Raw genomic sequence first — 18,578 nt, forward strand, 5'->3', positions numbered from 1 at the left:
AATCTACAGTTTGAAATTAAATTCGACCATTTACGTCCTTAGGTATAGATATATCCCTTGTTCTTCCCCAAATTGAAACCATAGGCACATGGGTACATCCACTAAAAATATTGCTTTTCTTTTTCAACTATATTGGGTATCATCCTAAACAGCTAATATAGTGATGAGTGTTTTTGACACATTCACTGTAAAAAAAGATCATCAAATTAAGACAGTTAGGTACCTATCTAATTCTGGGTATTATCGAAATCGTATACTTAAAAGAACTTCTAATACCTGTTAAATACGTTTTTTGCCAAGGTAATTGTACCTACCTACAAGGTAGCAAAAGACAAAAACGGGTTAAATGAAGATCGGAAATGAAAAGCGAATCTACATAATGATATTTCCATTTTTAATGTGAAGCGCGGTTAATAATATGCATGGATTTTGACACCTCGAGGCTATATTAAATAATCCTATGGGATATGGGATTGTTACCTGGATATTACAATAGATAGGTTTTCCTATTCAAAAAAAGTTCTCACAATTTACGTAACTACATGAAGGGTAGGTAGCTATACTCGTGAGTTAAGGAAATTTGATTAAATCAAATCATATTACATGAAAAAAATTGTGGTAAAGCAGAGAACTTCTTCAAATCTTCACAACTTTTGTGGGTACCAGAGCATTACTAAGTGCTTCCTTTACTATATTAATTCTCATCTTACTCGTATTATCATTTTACACTGGTAATGCCGCCCCTGGTCGCTACTCGGATAAAGTAGCTGCTCAATTGTCCTCACGAGGCTGAGTGCACCCCAAACTTCAAGCACAGGCCGAAAAAACTTCGACCTCGCCGGGAATCGAACCCGGGACCTTCTGTATGGTAAGCGTACTACTGGACCGACCGTACTCCAGTTCCCGATAAGATTGAAATTCCCATGCCGATTTTATTCCCACATACGCCCTAACATAGCCAAAGGCAAATCTGAGAGAAATCTTTTTGAAGTTTTCCAAAATGGGAAGTAACCAAAAAAGCGTATTTCAATCCAGGCGAGCGTCTTCACCACTACACCACCGAGGCAGGTATTTAATACCTTAATTGTTTACTTAATCATGGACAGCAAAAGTACATGGAAAAAGACGGAAGAATACGCAAAGACCAGAGGGTTTTCGCGTACTTTTATTGTCTTCCGCGGTTGTTTACCTAACCTCTTCTGGGTTTCCAGCGATGTCCATGATAAAGTAAGAAGTTGTTTTGTGTTCTTAGTGCCCTTAACGTCCATAACAAAAAGTACCCTTAACAAGCATTTTAGGAGAAAAATTACAGATTGAGAAGATAGATAAGCATCATGGACACACAGTTGGAAGAGTACAAGAGTTAAACAGCCGCGGGAGACGGCAAAAGTACACGGAAAAAGACGGAAGAATACGCAAAGACCAGAAGGTTTTTGCGTACTTTTATTGTCTTCCGCGGTTGTTTACCTAACCTCTTCTGGGTTTCCAGCGATGTCCATGATAAAGTAAAAACCTGTTTCGTGTTCTTAGTGCCCTTAACGTCCATAACAAAAAGTACCCTTAACAAGCATTTTAGGAGAAAAATTACAGATTGAGAAGAGAGATAAGTCCAAGTATGAGCATAAGTAGTGCTTTATTTAGACTGTCAGCTTAGAACAATTTGTTCCATTATACCAACAGTTTAATAGATCACTAATTCAGTTTAAGAAAATTGATTCCTGATAAATCTCACCTATGGTAACATCACAAGAGCTGTGCGTCTCCAGGAATTGATTCAGATAATGCCACACTCTGGGCAGCCATTCGACCACTTTGTAGATAAGTACAAGTATGAGCATAAGTAGTGCTTTATTTAGACTGTCAGCTTAGAACAATTTGTTTCATTATACCAACAGTTTAATAGATCACTAATTCAGTTCAAGAAAATTGATTCCTGATAAAACTCACCTATGGTAACATCACAAGAGCTGTGCGTCTCCAGGAATTGATTCAGATAATGCCACACTCTGGGCAGCCATTCGACCACTTTGCACATATCCTGGTTTTTCCTATTGGTTTGGCACTTGTTCTCGATGAGCTTTCTCCTCAGATATCGGCCCAGGAATCCTTTCACGGGCTCCATATGATTGGCACACAATATCCACCTGGAAAATTTAGAATTTATTCAACTGTAAAATTCAGAAGAAGAAAAATGGAGTTAAATAAATAAACATTAGTTAGGTAAAGTTCGGAAAAACAGGAGAAATATATTGGATACATTCATTTATTATTCAATAGGTACACCCACGAAACTAGATATCTCTCACCTAACTGTTAGGTAAAGTTACCTAACTGTTAGGTAAAGTTACCTAACTGTTAGGTAAAGTTCGGAAAAACAGGAGAAATATATTGGATACATTCATTTATTATTCAATAGGTACACCCACGAAACTAGACATCTCTTACACGAATATTTTTAAACGAAAATTCTCGCCTCCAGTCAGACCTAAGTGAATTTTGGCCAATGGTTGCAAAAGATGTTTGAAATTATTTATGCTTCAGTGCTACTTGAATAAATGTGGGTGTTATTGTAGAAAAGAGGGTGTTTGAATCCACCACTTTGAAGCTGTGTCCACACATAGTTGATCGATGGTGTCAACTGTGGACACATCTTAAGAGCTATTCCTTCTTTGTCGAGCTCGTTTTGTGTTGTTACAAATGTCGGACCATTAGGCCACTTTTCCCAGCTTATTTATGTGAGAGCTACCTAGTACATTTACCTGAAGTTGTGATGCAGTTTCAAGTTGGTTGTGGAACAAGTAGCCTGATTCATCGTACCTATAATGTACGGACACTTGCTGAACTTCGCATTGAGAAAGCCATTGAACACTTCCCCCAGCGAGGTGGCATGATGAAGATTATCCATTTTTCCCAGCTTATTTATGTGAGAGCTAGTACATTTACCTGAAGTTGTGATGCAGTTTCAAGTTGGTTGTGGAACAAGTAGCCTGATTCATCGTGCCTATAATGTACGGACACTTGCTGAACTTCGCATTGAGAAAGCCATTGAACACTTCCCCCAGCGAGGTGGCATGATGAAGATTATCCAGGATTAGAACTAAAGGCACATCGTTGGCGTTGTTTTCACACTGGTCGGCAATGTTGGCCAAATATTGGCGGAGTTCTTTGCTGTTCTTGTTGTCAACACTGAAATCAAAATACAGTTGTAAATTATATAGCTGCTAAAAGATACAATGTGACAAGCATTTAAGTATGCTTAATTAACACAGTTGTCCCTCTTATTTTCATAGAAAAGTAAAAGAAAAAAAACTATCAGGTTAACATAAAAAATAGCTAATAAAAACTTACTTGAATGTGGCAACGCCTATGTCCTTTTTATTTTCATAGAAAAGTAAAAGAAAAAAAACTATCAGGTTAACATAAAAAATAGCTAATAAAAACTTACTTGAATGTGGCAACGCCTTCGGCAGTGGAGTTGATTTTTCCTTCTCTAAAAACTAAAAACTCGGCTAGTTTTCCGGCCAGATAGGATTTCCCCGTGCCGCTTGGTCCACAGAATATTATTCTCTTGTGTTCTAACAGAAGAGAGGTATATCTGCAAACAAAAAAGGGATTTGGAATTGGGGGAGTTATTGAAAAGTATTGGAATTGGGGATTTATTGAGAAGTATTACTAGAAAAAGGGTGCCAACAGGGTCTCCGAAGGCCCAATATGAGGTTCAAAATGATTTAATTAAAATCGGACGAACCATTCGAATCTTATTGCGGAACAAATAAACAGACAAATAGGTAATTCAATTGAATGCAAATTCGTCGAAATAAAAAATTAAACCTGTTTGGTTGTTTGTTTATGCAGACTCCTTATTGGTTAATTAATTTAAGAAAAATTACAGAAAAATAAACTGGTTTCTAGGGCAATCTGTGCCACTCAAACAGGTAAAAATAGCTAAATTATTGCCTAGAGCAATCTCTACCATTCAACCATGTAAAAGTTCCTTCTCACCTGTGTACAATGGACTTGGAAATGAGCGTATCAAAAGCCAGCGCATCATGACTAGAATTCTGTAAGGCACCTTTCAAACATATGGAAATGTTTCCGTAGTGAGTCTCAGAGCCGAGGTAGGAGTACGGGCTCTCCAGTTCGGAGTCCGCGGGTTGATCCTTGTATCGGGAAATATTACCAATGTGGTAACTCCACACGGATTCGACCCCCAAGCCGAGATTACTCATCGGGTCAATTTGTTCGAGATATTCCTGTGGGGAAAAAGATTCGAAAGTATTATTTAATTTCTAAGTCAACTCTGAAAAAAAAAAATCCGTACTCAAAATACTAACGCTTATCTCTCAAAAATTCCAAGCATAAAAAAAACTTCAACCGAACCTGGCAAAAACTACTTACTTTGAACAGTTTATAAATAATGAGATCAATTTGTTCCCAGGTGTACGAGGGCTGTATGTTAATGGTGCCGATTTCACTTTCAATATTATCCTCCAGATAGCGGTGATAACTACCGTGGGAACCCAAATATACGGACACCACCACTTTCTTTCCATCCAGAAGCTCATCTGAAATGGCAAAAATGAGAATGGAACACAAAATTTTGAATAGAATTGATTAAAATCATAGGCGGTTCTTGTCTAAATTTTTGGGGGGGCTTGATTTAGCTTTATGTAAAAAAATCTGGTGTGAACATCACACGACTTTCCTTATCCTATGATAAGGAAATGAATGATGCTTATTTGAGTATTATTTGACCCTAACTTTTACCACAAAAAGTGCTCAGAAAGGCACAAGTTTTAGAATTTATTGAATAGATTGCAAATATTTAAATGGGTTACTTTCTGGTGTTCTCGTGACCCAGCACCTAAATGGGAAGTAATGTGTTTTTTATCGCTCATCTGATGAGGGACATACTACTGGATGGGCATGCTATGACACAGACCACAAGCGCCTAATGTAGTAAACGGGAGAATGTGGGTTCTATCCCTACCGAGACATGGAGTGGACCATGTCACTGCGATCTTTTTTGTGACATTAGAGTCGAATAGATTGCATGAGGAAATAAAACTAAGCTCTTACCATCTTCATCTTTGGAGTTCACTTTACTGAGGAAAGGGGAGTTCCGAGGAGAGTGCATCACAGACTGCGATTTCATTCTGGAAGAAAAATGACACTTGTATAAATTTGTATAAATTCAGCAGGATATATCAGTCATACACCAGGGAGATTGCCTCATCCTGAACAGCATTCACTAATCACCCATCGTGAGTACCTGTACTATTTTCAAGTAAAAAGTGCTCAGAAAGGCACAAGTTTTAGAATTTATTGAATAGATTGCAAATATTTAAACGGATTACTTTCTGGTATTCTCGTGTTGACGCAGCACCTAAATGGGAAGTAATGTGTTTCTTATCACCCATCTGATGAGGGACATACTACTGGATGGGCATGCTACGACACAGACCACTAAGCGCCGAGACATGGACTGGACCATGTCACTGCGACCTAATTAGATATTTTGTGACAAAATTAGAGTCGAATAGAATTACAAAGTAAATAAAACCAAGCTCTTACCATCTTCATCTTTGGAGTTCACTTTACTGAGGAAAGGGGAGTTCCGAGGAGAGTGCATCACAGACTGCGATTTCATTCTGCAAGAAAAATGACACTTGCATAAATTCAGCTGGATATATCAGTCATACACCAGGGAGATTGCCTCATCCTGAACAGCATTCACTAATCACCCATCGTGAGTACCTGTACTATTTTCAAGCAGAGAACCCTTTGAAAAACTGTCACCTAGCCAGACTAGTTAGTGTTAGCTCTTCTCCTCCCTGTTTATAGTACCACAGTCAGACGATGGTAGAGTCTTCCTTGGTTAACAATAATACAAGATGAACGCTAATAAAGTTTAAAATTAATTAATTAATCTAATCAAGATTATTATTATTATTATTTAAACTAATATCAAGATTTCAAAGCAAGAATAAGATTAAGCTTTGTGTTGTATACCTGTTGGAAGAACCAGACATGTGATGATACACAGGCGTAGGACTGGTTGGTTGAGAGCAGTGATTATTCAACGTGTAATAGTTACTCTCTACTTCCTCCGACCTTTGTAGCATTGACGGGTAGAGCTTTTCCGACTTAGTGGACCTGAGAAATAAACGAATAAAGGTTTTATAGTGGGTCTCGTTTTGTCAAAAATGAGTTCAAGTACCAACACTCTGCATATGAAGTTTCAGGAACACTCTGTAATCTTGGATTTCACTGATATTTTTTCATCCCCTAGAAGGCCTCTGAGCTAACAGTCTGGTAAAATCTATTTGATTTGTACAGGCTTAACAGGGCTGTTAACGGCTAAAAGGAAGTTTGGTGAAAATCAACCTAAACCTACTAAAAAAAAGACTTTATTTTAAGTTGAAAATAGATTGACCGAAGTGATACAGGCTTAACAGGCTGTTAAGGGCTAAAAGAAAGGTTAGTGAGAAAAAACTTCGACCCCGCCGGGACTCGAACCCCGGACCTCCGGCGTGTATACCTAGTGTGATACCCACTCGGCCACGGAGGTTGCTCAAATAATAATAAAAACAGCTTCGTACCCTCATCTTGATCACAGTATCTTTCAAAGATTCCAACTGATGTGCGGAGCTCAGGGCTTCCAATCGTATATCTGTCAGAACCAGGTCTTTCTCTCTCAGTTGTCTCCTTAGCTCTTCAATCAGCTCGGTTTGACTGCTACAGTTAGACTCTTCAGTGCGATTTGAACTATGACTGAAAATGGAATATTAAAAATTGATAGCTGGTTCGATTGGTCCAGTGGTAACGAGCTTGCTTGCCATGCAGAAGGTCCCGGGTTCGAATCCCACCATCGACAAAAATTTGTACTCGTTTTTCGATTGCAAATATTTCAACGGGTTACTTTCTGGTGTTCTCGTGTTGACCCAGCACCTAAATGGGAAGTATTGTGCCCCTTCTCGCCCATCTGACGAAAGGCAAACTACGGGATGGGCATGCCACGCCACAGGCCACATCAAGCGTCGGCTGAGTCTAGGCCCTGGAGATCCACAGCTAATTAATCTAGAGTGGGTAAGACTCGTTCTCTGATGTAACTGAGCAGGCAGTGACTCGATACTCTCTGCTTCACTCATTCCTGAAACAAGTGAAGAAAATTTTCAATAACCTTCTGTAATGCTACTAACATTTTTTTTGTTTTATTATAATGTTTTCGATAATTTTTTACAATGAACAAACATTCATCTAAACCAAATGCAAAACTGACCAGTTAAAACGAGGACCTCACTATCATTTGGTCAAAAATAAATATGTTGTTGCAAAAGCTGGGTTGTTTGACTCCTAGGTTATTATACCTCTGGCTTCCCAATATTTACCTACAATCTCATTACTGGCTTCCAAGGCAAGAGAGGATGTTAAGTGAAATTAATTCATAGGACTATTCAAGGAACATAAAGGTGTGTACACATATAGTCGACGGCCGTCGATCGATGTGAATTTATTGTGAATCAACGGTGATCAATGGCCAACTATGTTTGGACAAACCTTAAGGGACAAATGGGACAAAATTTAACACTAAATAAATAAATAAAATTAATAAAATACTATTATACCAGCTGCTTTCATTGGTAACGGTGCTGTGTAGGTTGAACTGTGCCTCAGAGGACTGGAGTGATGATCCCCATTACTTCGACCATGCATGGCAGATTCCGTAAAGTTAGAATCTGATAACGAACCAGATTCTAACCGAGTAGAACCTATGGAATAGAAGAAAAGTGCGAAAAATTCGAAATTAATTGGATGAACTTACTAATACTCACAACCTGTTAAGTACTCACAAGAAAAGTCCTTATAAAAAAAGGTCATTGACAATAGCACATTGAACACATCAGTTAACAATAGATGACTAATAAAGTTAAGCCATGTCTGCACCTGAATGAAGGATAAAGCCATAATTACTAAAAACCTTAGTTGTTAAAAGTAACATTAAAATCTTTGGAAAAAAATTGATTGACCATAAAAACTGCTTAGTGTAGAAACTGTATATGAAAAGAGGACATGACAGTGAAAAATTAACAGGGTTTTTTTCTGGTTTAGATAAAGGGGCTCATTAGAATTTCTCACCTTTAGGAAGACTTTGAGAGGCAAGGATGACTCTCTCACGAATATTGGATGAGGATCTACGAGGTGAACTATTGGCCGAACTGATGAAGTAGGATTTCATGTCTGTTTGAGTACCGCCAGAAATTTTCACCTGAAAAAAGAAAGAAAAAAAAAATATTTTCAATCATAGCAAGTAAAACAAATAGTGTAGAAACTGTACATGAAAAGAAGACATGACAGTGAAAAAATAACAGGGTTTTTTTCTGGTTTAGATAAACGGGCTCATTAGAATTTCTTACCTTTAGGAAGACTTTGAGAGGCAAGGATGACTCTCTCACGAATATTGGATGAGGATCTACGAGGTGAACTATTGGCCGAACTGATGAAGTAGGATTTCATGTCTGTTTGAGTACCGCCAGAAATTTTCACCTGAAAAAAGAAAGAAAAAAAAAATATTTTCAATCATAGCAAAACAATCATAGTTAAGTAAAAACCAGAACCTGCAAGATACACCTAAATTTTTGGTAAAAATAACTCCTCCTCTTCTTCTTTTTCTTTGCCTTTTCCCATGTACTTACAGGCGGTGTCAGCGTTTTTTGTCAGCCTCTCAATCAGCCCTAACTAGGGTGATTGCTTTGCACTGACATTTGGTTTTGGCTATAAATTTTACAAGTGGATGCCCTCCACACTCAATCTTTGCTATATCTTTAGCAAGGGGAATTCAGGCTGATCTACTCCCTGTTTAACGTCCCCTCAGCCAGACATTTTGGTAATAATCACTAGCCCATAAATACTTACTTTGGTTCTAGGCACAGCCGATACTTGGGCAGTCTGTGTTTCTCTCTTTGAACTTGTAAAACAAAACAATCATAGTTAAGTAAAATCTACTCCCTGTTTAACGTCCCCCAGCCAGACAATTTGGTAATAATCACTAGCCCATAAATACTTACTTTGGTTCTAGGCACAGCCGATACTTGGGCAGTCTGTGTTTCTCTCTTTGAACTTCCACTGACAGGACGCTTGTTGACGTATCGAAAACTTTGAGGTACACCCCAAACTTTGGTTTTGTTCTCTCGGCTGCTTTCTCTTGAACGACTCCTTTCACCCATCTTGTTGAAATCTTCCAATGATTGTTCCTCCCCAGGAACTGAAAAAGAAAAAGAATAGTTTTCTTGTAGATTTCAGATCTGGGAGTTGATGATGGTATTGGTATTGGTTCTTCAGTGGATATTGCAAATTATTGCACAAAATTCAAAGTTTGGGCTTGCTGATTTGATTTTAAGGAATGTGAAACAAAGAGGCTTAAAGGAACTTGAAAATGCTTTGAATTCTTTCTTGAAACGCCTTGATTCCTTCACTTTTAAATAAAAATTAAAAAATTCCTTCAGAAATCCAGCAATCCACAACCCTAGACAAAAAATAATAATAAACTCACAAAAATCATTTTTGTCCAGTTGGTGGGACAGGTGGGACTTTTATTTTATTTTTTCCCATCACACATTAATCCCGTACGATTTAGGCCGGGGATTACCAAGTCGGATTATATCTGTGGACTTCGAGAAAGGATAGTTTTCAGGTGAATACTGAAATATACCTGAAATTAAATTCTCCAGCCATAAAAATTGAGAATTAAAATTGAAATTTGAATTTTTCGCAGAGTTGTTCCCATGCTAAGATGGGGTAGGCGTTTGTCATTGGCCTCTCAATCAGCTTTAGAGTGATTGCTTTGAGGCCAACTGATTTTGCTTAACAAAATTTTCCGAGTGGGTGCCTTTCGCAATTAAAGAGAGCTCTGTACCTCAGTCTTCTTATCCTTCTTCTTTGCCTTTTCCCATGCTAAGATGGGGTCGGCGTTTGTTGTCGGCCTCTCAATCAGCTTTAGAGTGATTGCTTTGAGGCCAACTGATTTTGCTTAACAAAATTTTCCGAGTGGGTGCCTTTCGCAATTAACCTTTGCTGTTGATATAGCATAAGGAAAGTTGGACTAGTCTACTCCCTGTTTATAGTCCCTAAGCTAGACACTGATCTACTCTCTGTTTATAGTCCCTCAGCCAGACAAAGATCTGTACCTCAGTAATGTATGTAACATGTACTGTACCTACTGCTGTATTGTGCAGTAGAGTGTTATGAGTCACCCTCATATCCTGTTGTATAGTCACAATATCATAGGTACTAATGGATATTTATGTAAGCCACTAGTATCAAGTAACATAAAGGAATGGTTTACTGTTTCACACTGGGCTTGCTTGCCTTACCTAAGTTGCGCTATTGAGGGCTATACAGGGAAAAAGATCAAAAGGAACTAGCGCTTATCACGACTTAATCTTCACCCACAGGTCGCTCAAATTTTGCAGAGAGCTTCCATAACTAATGATGATCAAAAGTGTTCGCGGGCCGGAACTCAAGAAATGTATGGTTCAGCCGCTATTTAACGCCAAAACTTTGAAAAAGCTCAAAAAGAGTTTGCAATTCTCAGGCCTTTAAATTTCAAAAAGATTTATTCTTTTCTACTGGGTGCATCACGATTCGTCTCAAACTGCCTGAGATTTAGCAGGCAATATAGTGTGATTTATGGTTCAATCTGACCGTAAGAAAAAATGTACCAAGTACACCACACTTCATGTCAAATTCTTGTTTCGTTTCAGGCCATCTTCCACTCGCTACGCTGAAGCTTCCATGTACAACAGTTTCGGCCTGAAATTCCTGTACTCTCAAACCGCCTGGGATTTAGCAGGCAATATAGTGTGATTAATGTTTCAATCTGACCGTAAGAAAAAATGTACCAAGTACACCACACTTTATGTCAAATTCTTGTTTCGTTTCAGGCCATCTTCCACTCGCTACGCTGAAGCTTCCATGTACAACAGTTTCGGCCTGAAATTCCTGTACAAGTGGTTCAACCTGCCATTCCTTCAGTTGCAACGGGAAACTTTGCTCGGGCAACTTGAAACTAATACCAGGGAAACGGACGTAACAGCCTATGAGCTGGATGTCTACGAACAGACTGATGAATCTAATTATGACTTGTAAGTATAGAAACACCTAATGCCCGATCATACCACTGAGAACTTTCAGGAAATACTGGCCTGTGTAAATGTAATAGGTGACTTCAAAGAAAACCCTTGACACTGTGTTGACTTAGATCGGTCATAAGTGGTTTAATGTTTGGTGGACTTCGCCTCTTAAGGTTGATGGTTTGACTCTAAGTCAACTCACAACATTTATCAATGTGTTTAAGTTCGGAACAACATTTGTGACGAGTATTTAGGAATGCTTACTTACTTGACACCAGGGCTGTATTTAGGGGAAGCTATGCCCCCCGCCCCCATTGGGCTATTTCCTCCTAAATATAGCAATTGGTACTAAAAAAACATCCCCATCCCTCCTTTAGTAAAACACTTTGAATTTTTGAGCCCCTCCTTGCTGAAATTTTCGATGTGGTCCTGACAGTTAAAATTCTTTTCTTTTTTACAAATGAGGTTTTTACGATCCATTTCATATTCCAGGTTCCTGGAGAAACTGTCCGCTCAGCGCCGCTCCAAGGCAGAACAAAACTCCAACATCCCTACCTTTGGTCTTCCCTCCCCCTCTCCAAGTGGGGCCTATGTCCCCCCTAGTCTTCCTGGGGCGCCAGGGGTCAGGTCCGCCCCTCGCGTCACCTTCCAAGGAGACACTCTGTCTAGTCAGGGGCCGGGAGTTGCCCCGGTACCGTTCAGGCCGATTTTGGAATCTGTGGGCCGAGGAAAACCCATCGTTCCCGGCAAGTCGCCCATGCCAAGCGCCTCAGGTAAGATATAAAGTCTTTTCGATTACCCTTTCAGTCTAAACCAGCAATTCTCAACCGGGGGGTATGTGAGAAAAAATTGTATAAGGCAGACAAAAGCAAATTTTGAATTTTGATGGCTTATCAGTGCATTATAGTCGAGAAAAGCATTGAATTTTGACCTCAAGGTACTGAAATATTATATTTTTTCGAAAGGTAGTGACTCAGTGAGTATGTTTAGAACTTAGTAGTAATGGTATAGGTACACATCAACTGAGGTATGGGTATACCCGGTAAACATTATGTTGGTGGTGGGGGTACGTTAGATTAAATCTGGGCACCCAAGGGGTTCTGACTTTCATCATTCCTTGACATTCATCATTCCTTGTGTTTGCAGGACTTTTGACTACGTTCAGAAGGAAATGGACTTTTCGATTGTTGTGAAAAAAATAAAAGGTCCAGAATAACGGCCGACCATACACATCTGAAAACCTGCCCTGGGTCATTTTTGATTTACATATTTTATCGAACCTCCCTGTTTAGTTTTAGGCCCGAATAACGGCCGAACCGTACCTTCTAGTGCCTAGGGACACTTTTAATCTACATAATTTATCGAACCTCTGTGTTACTTTGCCTTATTCAGAACTTTTGTTCGTTGAAGTTTGAGCAACTTGAGCCGAATTATAAAGCCCTGAGCAAGTTGAACTCTTTTCGCCCTTTTTGAAAATTTTGGCCTTAAATGGCGGCCGAACTGCACATTTCTCAGTTAAATAAAAGATATCATGGACACCCGTCGTGACGCTTGAACTCTAGTAGAGATTTGATTTAGGTACTCTTTCGTTTCATATTTTCAGCCTCTTCCGTTCCCCCGTCCACTCTTGACGAGCCCCCATCCCAGACCCCGGGGTCACTCGCTAATCTCCCCGCTCAGATCTCCGCCCTGGGGGCAGAACTCAAGCTGGTCTCCGTGGAAGACTTTGTCCCCGATGACGCGGACAATGTTAGCAAGATGTTCCTGGCTGATAGCGGGGCGGGAGAGAGCCAGTCCCCGACAGTAGCGGTGAATAATCATGAAGATTCCGACAGGTAAGCTAGCTCAGTTCGCCTGGTGATCGGGAGGTCAAGGGTTTGAATAAGCTGTATTTTTTTATGGTACATACTTTTTTTATTCCACCAAAAAGACCCCACTTTGGACGTCCACACTGGCTGCTACAGGCTACTTATGTATTGTCAATGGTTATCTGAAAGAGGGCCTCTGAGTGATATTTTGCTATTTTTCGATGAAAATTTCAAAGAATAAAAGAGTACGTGTCTCATGTTAAGGGAGATGTTTCAATACATGACTTTCTGTGGCTAGCTTTGGACGTCCACACTGCCTGCTACAGGCTACTTATGTATTGTCAATGGTTATCTGAAAGAGGGCCTCTGAGTGATACTCTGCTATTTTTCGATGAAAATTTCAAAGAATAAAAGAGTACGTGTCTCATGTTAAGGGAGATGTTTCAATACATGACTTTCTGTGGCTAAACACTATGCAATATAGTTTGGCAGTCAGGGTGTTGAAGTTGAAAATTCGTATCTCCTTGGTGCAACAAAAAAAAGTACGTTAATAAAATACGGCTCTTCTAGGCAAAGCCAATTTTGTCCTCCATTATTTTTATACAAAAAGCGTGTAGACTGAAATCGTCCACACTGCCTCGACAACATCGTTTTCCTCATCAGTCAATCAATGGCAGTCGACTATGTGTGGATTGTCTGGCTAGGGGACGTTAAACAGAGAGAAGACTAGCGTCTGGCTGTGGGACTATAAACAGGAAGGAGAACAGCTAACCCTAACCAGCCTATCAAGCTGGCAGTTCCTCAAAGGGTTCTCTCTGCTTTTAAAGACCAAGCACAAGTCCTCACGATGGTTGACTGTGGTTCAGGAGTCAGGACGAGCCAGCTAATTTAACATGGCTAGAGCTAGACACCATCACCCCGGACACCCCGGGGTATAGCAGATACAAAAAGACACCTTTTCTTTATTCTGCTATCGCCATTCGGCGAAAGCTAAACCCGCTACAACAACAGCACTATGTGTGGACAGTGGACACAGCTTTAGGCCATTTTTGAATCACAGCATTACTAATCCCTCTTCTGTGTGACTATGTGTGGACATAGCTTTAATCCCTCCTTTCTGTTTTCAGTGACACTGGCAATCAAGGAAATCCTCTGGTCGCAGGATTCCAGGACGAAGTGGAACCTCATGATTATGTTATTCACCCTCAGTTTTCATACCCAGCCAGGCCTGTTAGCCAGCCTTCCAGTAATGGCCAGCCTGCTCTCATTGCTGATGTACGTATCTTTAAAGGCCCGTTCCCACGCACTCCCATCGACCCCATTTAAAGGCCCCTCAGGAAAATAATCGTGTCGTGTGTAGTGGGAACATTCTCATTTAAATTATATTGCCTACAGGGACATCCTTTAAAGGCCCGTTCCCACGCACTCCCACCGACCCCATTTAAAGGCCCCTCAGGAAAATAATCGTGTCGTGTGTAGTGGGAACATTCTCATTTAAATTATATTGCCTACAGATTCTCATTTAAATTATATTGCCTACAGTCTTATCGTCCCGAAATCGATGAGATGGAGGATATGATAGGAAAAATTCAGCTGTTCCGAGAACGAAGCTTGTTTAGAATAAAATCCGCATTGGGTGGAAATCAAACCCGTGACCTAGCGATTACAAAGACGCGCTACCTCCCAAGTTAACAAGGCTGGCACTGTAACGTTAACTTTCGTCAAAAATTTGTACTCGTTTTTCGATTGCAAATTTTTCAACGGTTTACTTTCTGGTGTTGTTGACCCAGCACTTGAATGGGAAGTATCGTGTCTCAGCTAAGTATTGTAAACACTTGAGAGCTAGAAAATGGGGGGAAAACAGATGCTTCAAATTCAAAGTATGATGCATGAGTATGTTCTTACTCTACTTACCTTGTATGTCTTTTATACGTAACACACGAGTGTAGTGCATATGAAGAAATTTACATCACGTCTAGATTCGTGTGTACGGAATTTAGTTGAAGTTTGGAGATGTAAGACTTGGTGTCTGGAGTATAAGTATACCGTTAGTTTGGTAAAATTTCTTCCCCTTCGAAAGAAAAAAAAATACCTAGTTTTTCCAAGTCTTCTTTGACGTTGTATGTTTTATGACTGAATAAAACTTTACCTGCTAATTTGACGCTTTACTGGTTGTTAAACCAAGGTAAAGACTTCTCATTCCAAGTTTAAAGATGCAAGATCAAGAAACTTTTTAACCTACGCGCGAAGCTTCAACATTACTTGTTTTTTTTTTCTTCTTCTTCTTCTTCTTCTTCTTCTTCTTTTTCTTCTTCTTTTTTCTTCTTTTTTCTGCAGGGGGTTTTCACCTCCTTCAAGTTTCCCTCTGTGTTCTTCATCACCTCTTCCACAATTCTTTTTTACTTTCTTTTTTCTAAAGCATCATTACCTCACAGGAAACCTCTTCAGAAATAAGTTCATCATAATATAATTATTTATTTAAAGACATTATTTATATCAAAAAGACATGAACAAATACCCAAGTAATGCTCCTAAAAACATAAAACTTTGTTTCCAAGTTTATTATTTTTTGCTTTAAAGAAATGGCACTTTTTCAAAAGAAAAGAAAAAGAAAGTTTGTCGAAATGAATTTCCTAATGACAGTATATTTGTCAGAACTTTGCGTCGTTTCTTCTACTTACCGATAATATTGAGTTTTCACTCCTTTATCAGACTTCTATAAATAAGATAAGGTTTGGTTTCACCGACTTTAACCTTTTTATTAGACTGTAAATAAAGATTACGAGTACAGTCGGTAGAAAATAGAGAGCACTCCTTTTTTGTGTGAAACCCCTCCATAAATTCGTAAAGATACTGTGAAAATGTGGCGAAGTTAATTCAAACGCAGAACTTTTTCCAAAAATATAAGATAAGGTTTGGTTTTACCGACTTTAACCTTTTTATTAGACTGTAAATAAAGATTAGGAGTACAGTCGGTAGAAAATAGAGAGCACTCCTTTTTTTGTGTGAAACCCCTCCATAAATTCGTAAAGATACTGTGAAAATGTGGCGAAGTTAATTCAAACGCAGAACTTTTTCCAAAAATCCCTTGAATCCACACAGCCTCCTGATGTTGATATCTTGACTGAATCCTCACAGCCTCTGGACATTGATGGCTTGATTGAATCCTCACAGCCTCTTGACATTGATGGCTTGATTGAATCCTCACAGCTTCTTGACGTTTTGCCTACAGGGACATTCGGAAGAAATAGTGTCAGGAAAAAATCGTGTCGTGTTTAGTGAGGCGGTCTTATCGTCCCGAAATCGATGAGATGGAGGATATGATAGGAAAAAATCAGCTGTTCCGAGAACGAAGCTTGTTTAGAATAAAATCCGCATTGGGTGGAAATCAAACCCGTGACTTAGCGCTTACAAAGACGCGCTACCTTCCAAGCTAACAAGGCTGGCACTGTAACGTTAACTTTCGTTAAAAAATTGTACTCGTTTTTCGATTGCAAATTTTTCAACGGTTTACTTTCTGGTGTTGTTGACCCAGCACTTGAATGGGAAGTATCGTGTCTCATCGGATGGGCATGCTACGACACAGACCACATGCGTCTAGTGTAGCAGTTGTTTCATTGCTACTAAATTCAAACGGTGATGAAACACTAATCTTTTTTACTTTCTATTAAAAGTGTGGCTGTATGGGTCTATTTTTGACCAATTGTCAAAAAAAAAGAAAAAAGAAAAAAAAATACTTTCTATTATTCTTTTTTTAATCCCAAAAAAATCTTGTTCTGTTTTCAGAATGATCCGAGCAGCAGTGACGAAGAAGAACTGAAATCTCACCAGTTTAGCTGCTCTCAGGTAACGTTCCCTACTAACCTCTTGCCTGCTTTTGTTCTTTGTCATCCTTTAACCCGTCTGACCCTATGACCAAATATAACCCCGTATGTATTGGCCCTGTGTTGACGTCGATTGTTTGTGTCTCCTTCGTTTATTTTATTTTATTGTTTATTATTATTTTTTTCCCCCCAAATTTTGGACATGATTGTTTTCTTTTTTTTTTTCTTCAACTTTACGAATGAAAATGTATAAAAAAATCAACGTAATACATTACTTACCTTCCTGTACTTTCCTTCCTAAGAGGAAAGTAAAAAGGAGAAGCAGTTTCCTCGAAAAAAAAGTCCACAAAGGTTGGACAAAACCCGAGTGGTCGAATTTAGCGAAAAGGGATTTTTTTTTCTTCAAAACCCAAATGGTCGGATTTAGCGAAAAGGGAAGGTTTTTTTAAGGTTTTATGGCAGGATTTTTACACAGGAAGCTCTTCCACCTAACTAGTCTATTGAAAGCCAGGGCGAAGTTAATGCCCCGGGGGGCTCATTGCCACTTTTCTTTCCAGATGGTTCGCACGAAACGTCGTCGGCTCCTAATGCCCTCCGATGACCTATACGAACCTCCCCTGATGAATTTCCGCCCTAATATCCGTCCGGTGGGAAGTCGCCCTCGCCCCAATATTAAATACTATTCCCGTGTCCCTCATTGAGGAAGAGTACGTACCCCTTGAACACACAACGGGTTAATTCTGGTAGTGTTTGCTCTACGTTCTCGGTACATCACAAAACTGTTTATTTAGGTTCAGTTTATCAATTGCTTTTATGGGGCTGTTAAAATTATCGGCCAGTTAAAACACATTTGAACCAATGCTAATTTGACAAGCCAATAACTTTAACAGCCTGATGAATGCTATTGACAAACCGAACCTTTATGTAGGTTGTAACTTATTCGTAAAATCGTAAAATTTTTGTAGCCAAAACCAAATGTCGGCCCAAAGCAATCACCCTAAAGCTGATTGAGAGCCCAAATTGTCAGCCTAGAACTAAAGCAATCACCCTGGAGCTGATTGAGAGGCCGATAAAAAACGCCGACCTCTTCTGAAAAAGGCAAAAGGCGAGGAAGAAGAAGACGACAGAAACACATTACAACAAGCTACATAGAAATTTGATATACCGTGTGACTGTACCTTTAGATTTGAACATTTTGAACGTTGTAGATTTGAACAGAATTATTCTATTTCAGTGGGGACGTTTTGGCCCTGACCTAAATAGTGGATATTGAATGGAAGATAACCAAAGTGAGATTAATGTATCCTGAGTGGTTCTGTTTGGTAGAACAGGTCGACTATGAGGTTAATGTCCAAGATGTGACTGTCTGACAGACCGCGTTTTGTCAGATCTAGGTCTGAAAGACCTCTGAGCTTGAGTGACGAGCATCAGATGTGTTGTACCTTGAGAAATCTAGAAGCAAACATTTCTGTGTCAAATAAAAGCGGTCACCTTTTTGTAGATTTTCATCCTTGAAATCCTCTTCGAGCGTCTGTCTTCTCAGAAAACGTCCTTCGCACATTCCTTATCAAAGACTTGCCTAGCACTGGGACTACTCTCGTACTTTCTTACTTTTTCTTACAACATTTTATCCTCTTTTAGTTTCCCTCAAACTATTTTGTTCCCTTACTTTTCATTTTATTTATTTATAAATATTTTCTGTTTACGTCGAATTTACCCCCCTTCGCTTTTTACTTTTCCTACTGTTTCTTCTTTGCTCCTTATCAAAGACTTGCCTAGCACTGGGACTTCTCTCGTACTTTCTTACTTTGTCT

At 39.3% G+C, this 18,578-nt stretch overlaps 1 protein-coding gene across 1 annotated transcript in view; it reads left to right on the plus strand.

Moving 5' to 3' along the window:
* The window catches only part of LOC103508570 (rab-like protein 6), a 29,677-nt gene that overhangs the window by 7,912 nt on the left and 3,187 nt on the right, over positions 1-18,578 (plus strand). Inside the window, exons 5-11 of the mRNA XM_026823141.1 lie at positions 10,764-10,862; positions 10,944-11,144; positions 11,625-11,905; positions 12,736-12,967; positions 14,068-14,215; positions 16,727-16,786; positions 17,322-17,462. Coding sequence (XP_026678942.1) covers positions 10,764-10,862; positions 10,944-11,144; positions 11,625-11,905; positions 12,736-12,967; positions 14,068-14,215; positions 16,727-16,786; positions 17,322-17,462 — 1,162 coding nt within the window. The remainder of the gene's footprint in view (positions 1-10,763; positions 10,863-10,943; positions 11,145-11,624; positions 11,906-12,735; positions 12,968-14,067; positions 14,216-16,726; positions 16,787-17,321; positions 17,463-18,578) is intronic.

The sequence above is a fragment of the Diaphorina citri genome, unplaced genomic scaffold, assembly GCF_000475195.1.
Source record: "Diaphorina citri unplaced genomic scaffold, Diaci psyllid genome assembly version 1.1 scaffold410, whole genome shotgun sequence".
NCBI lineage: Eukaryota > Metazoa > Arthropoda > Insecta > Hemiptera > Psyllidae > Diaphorina > Diaphorina citri.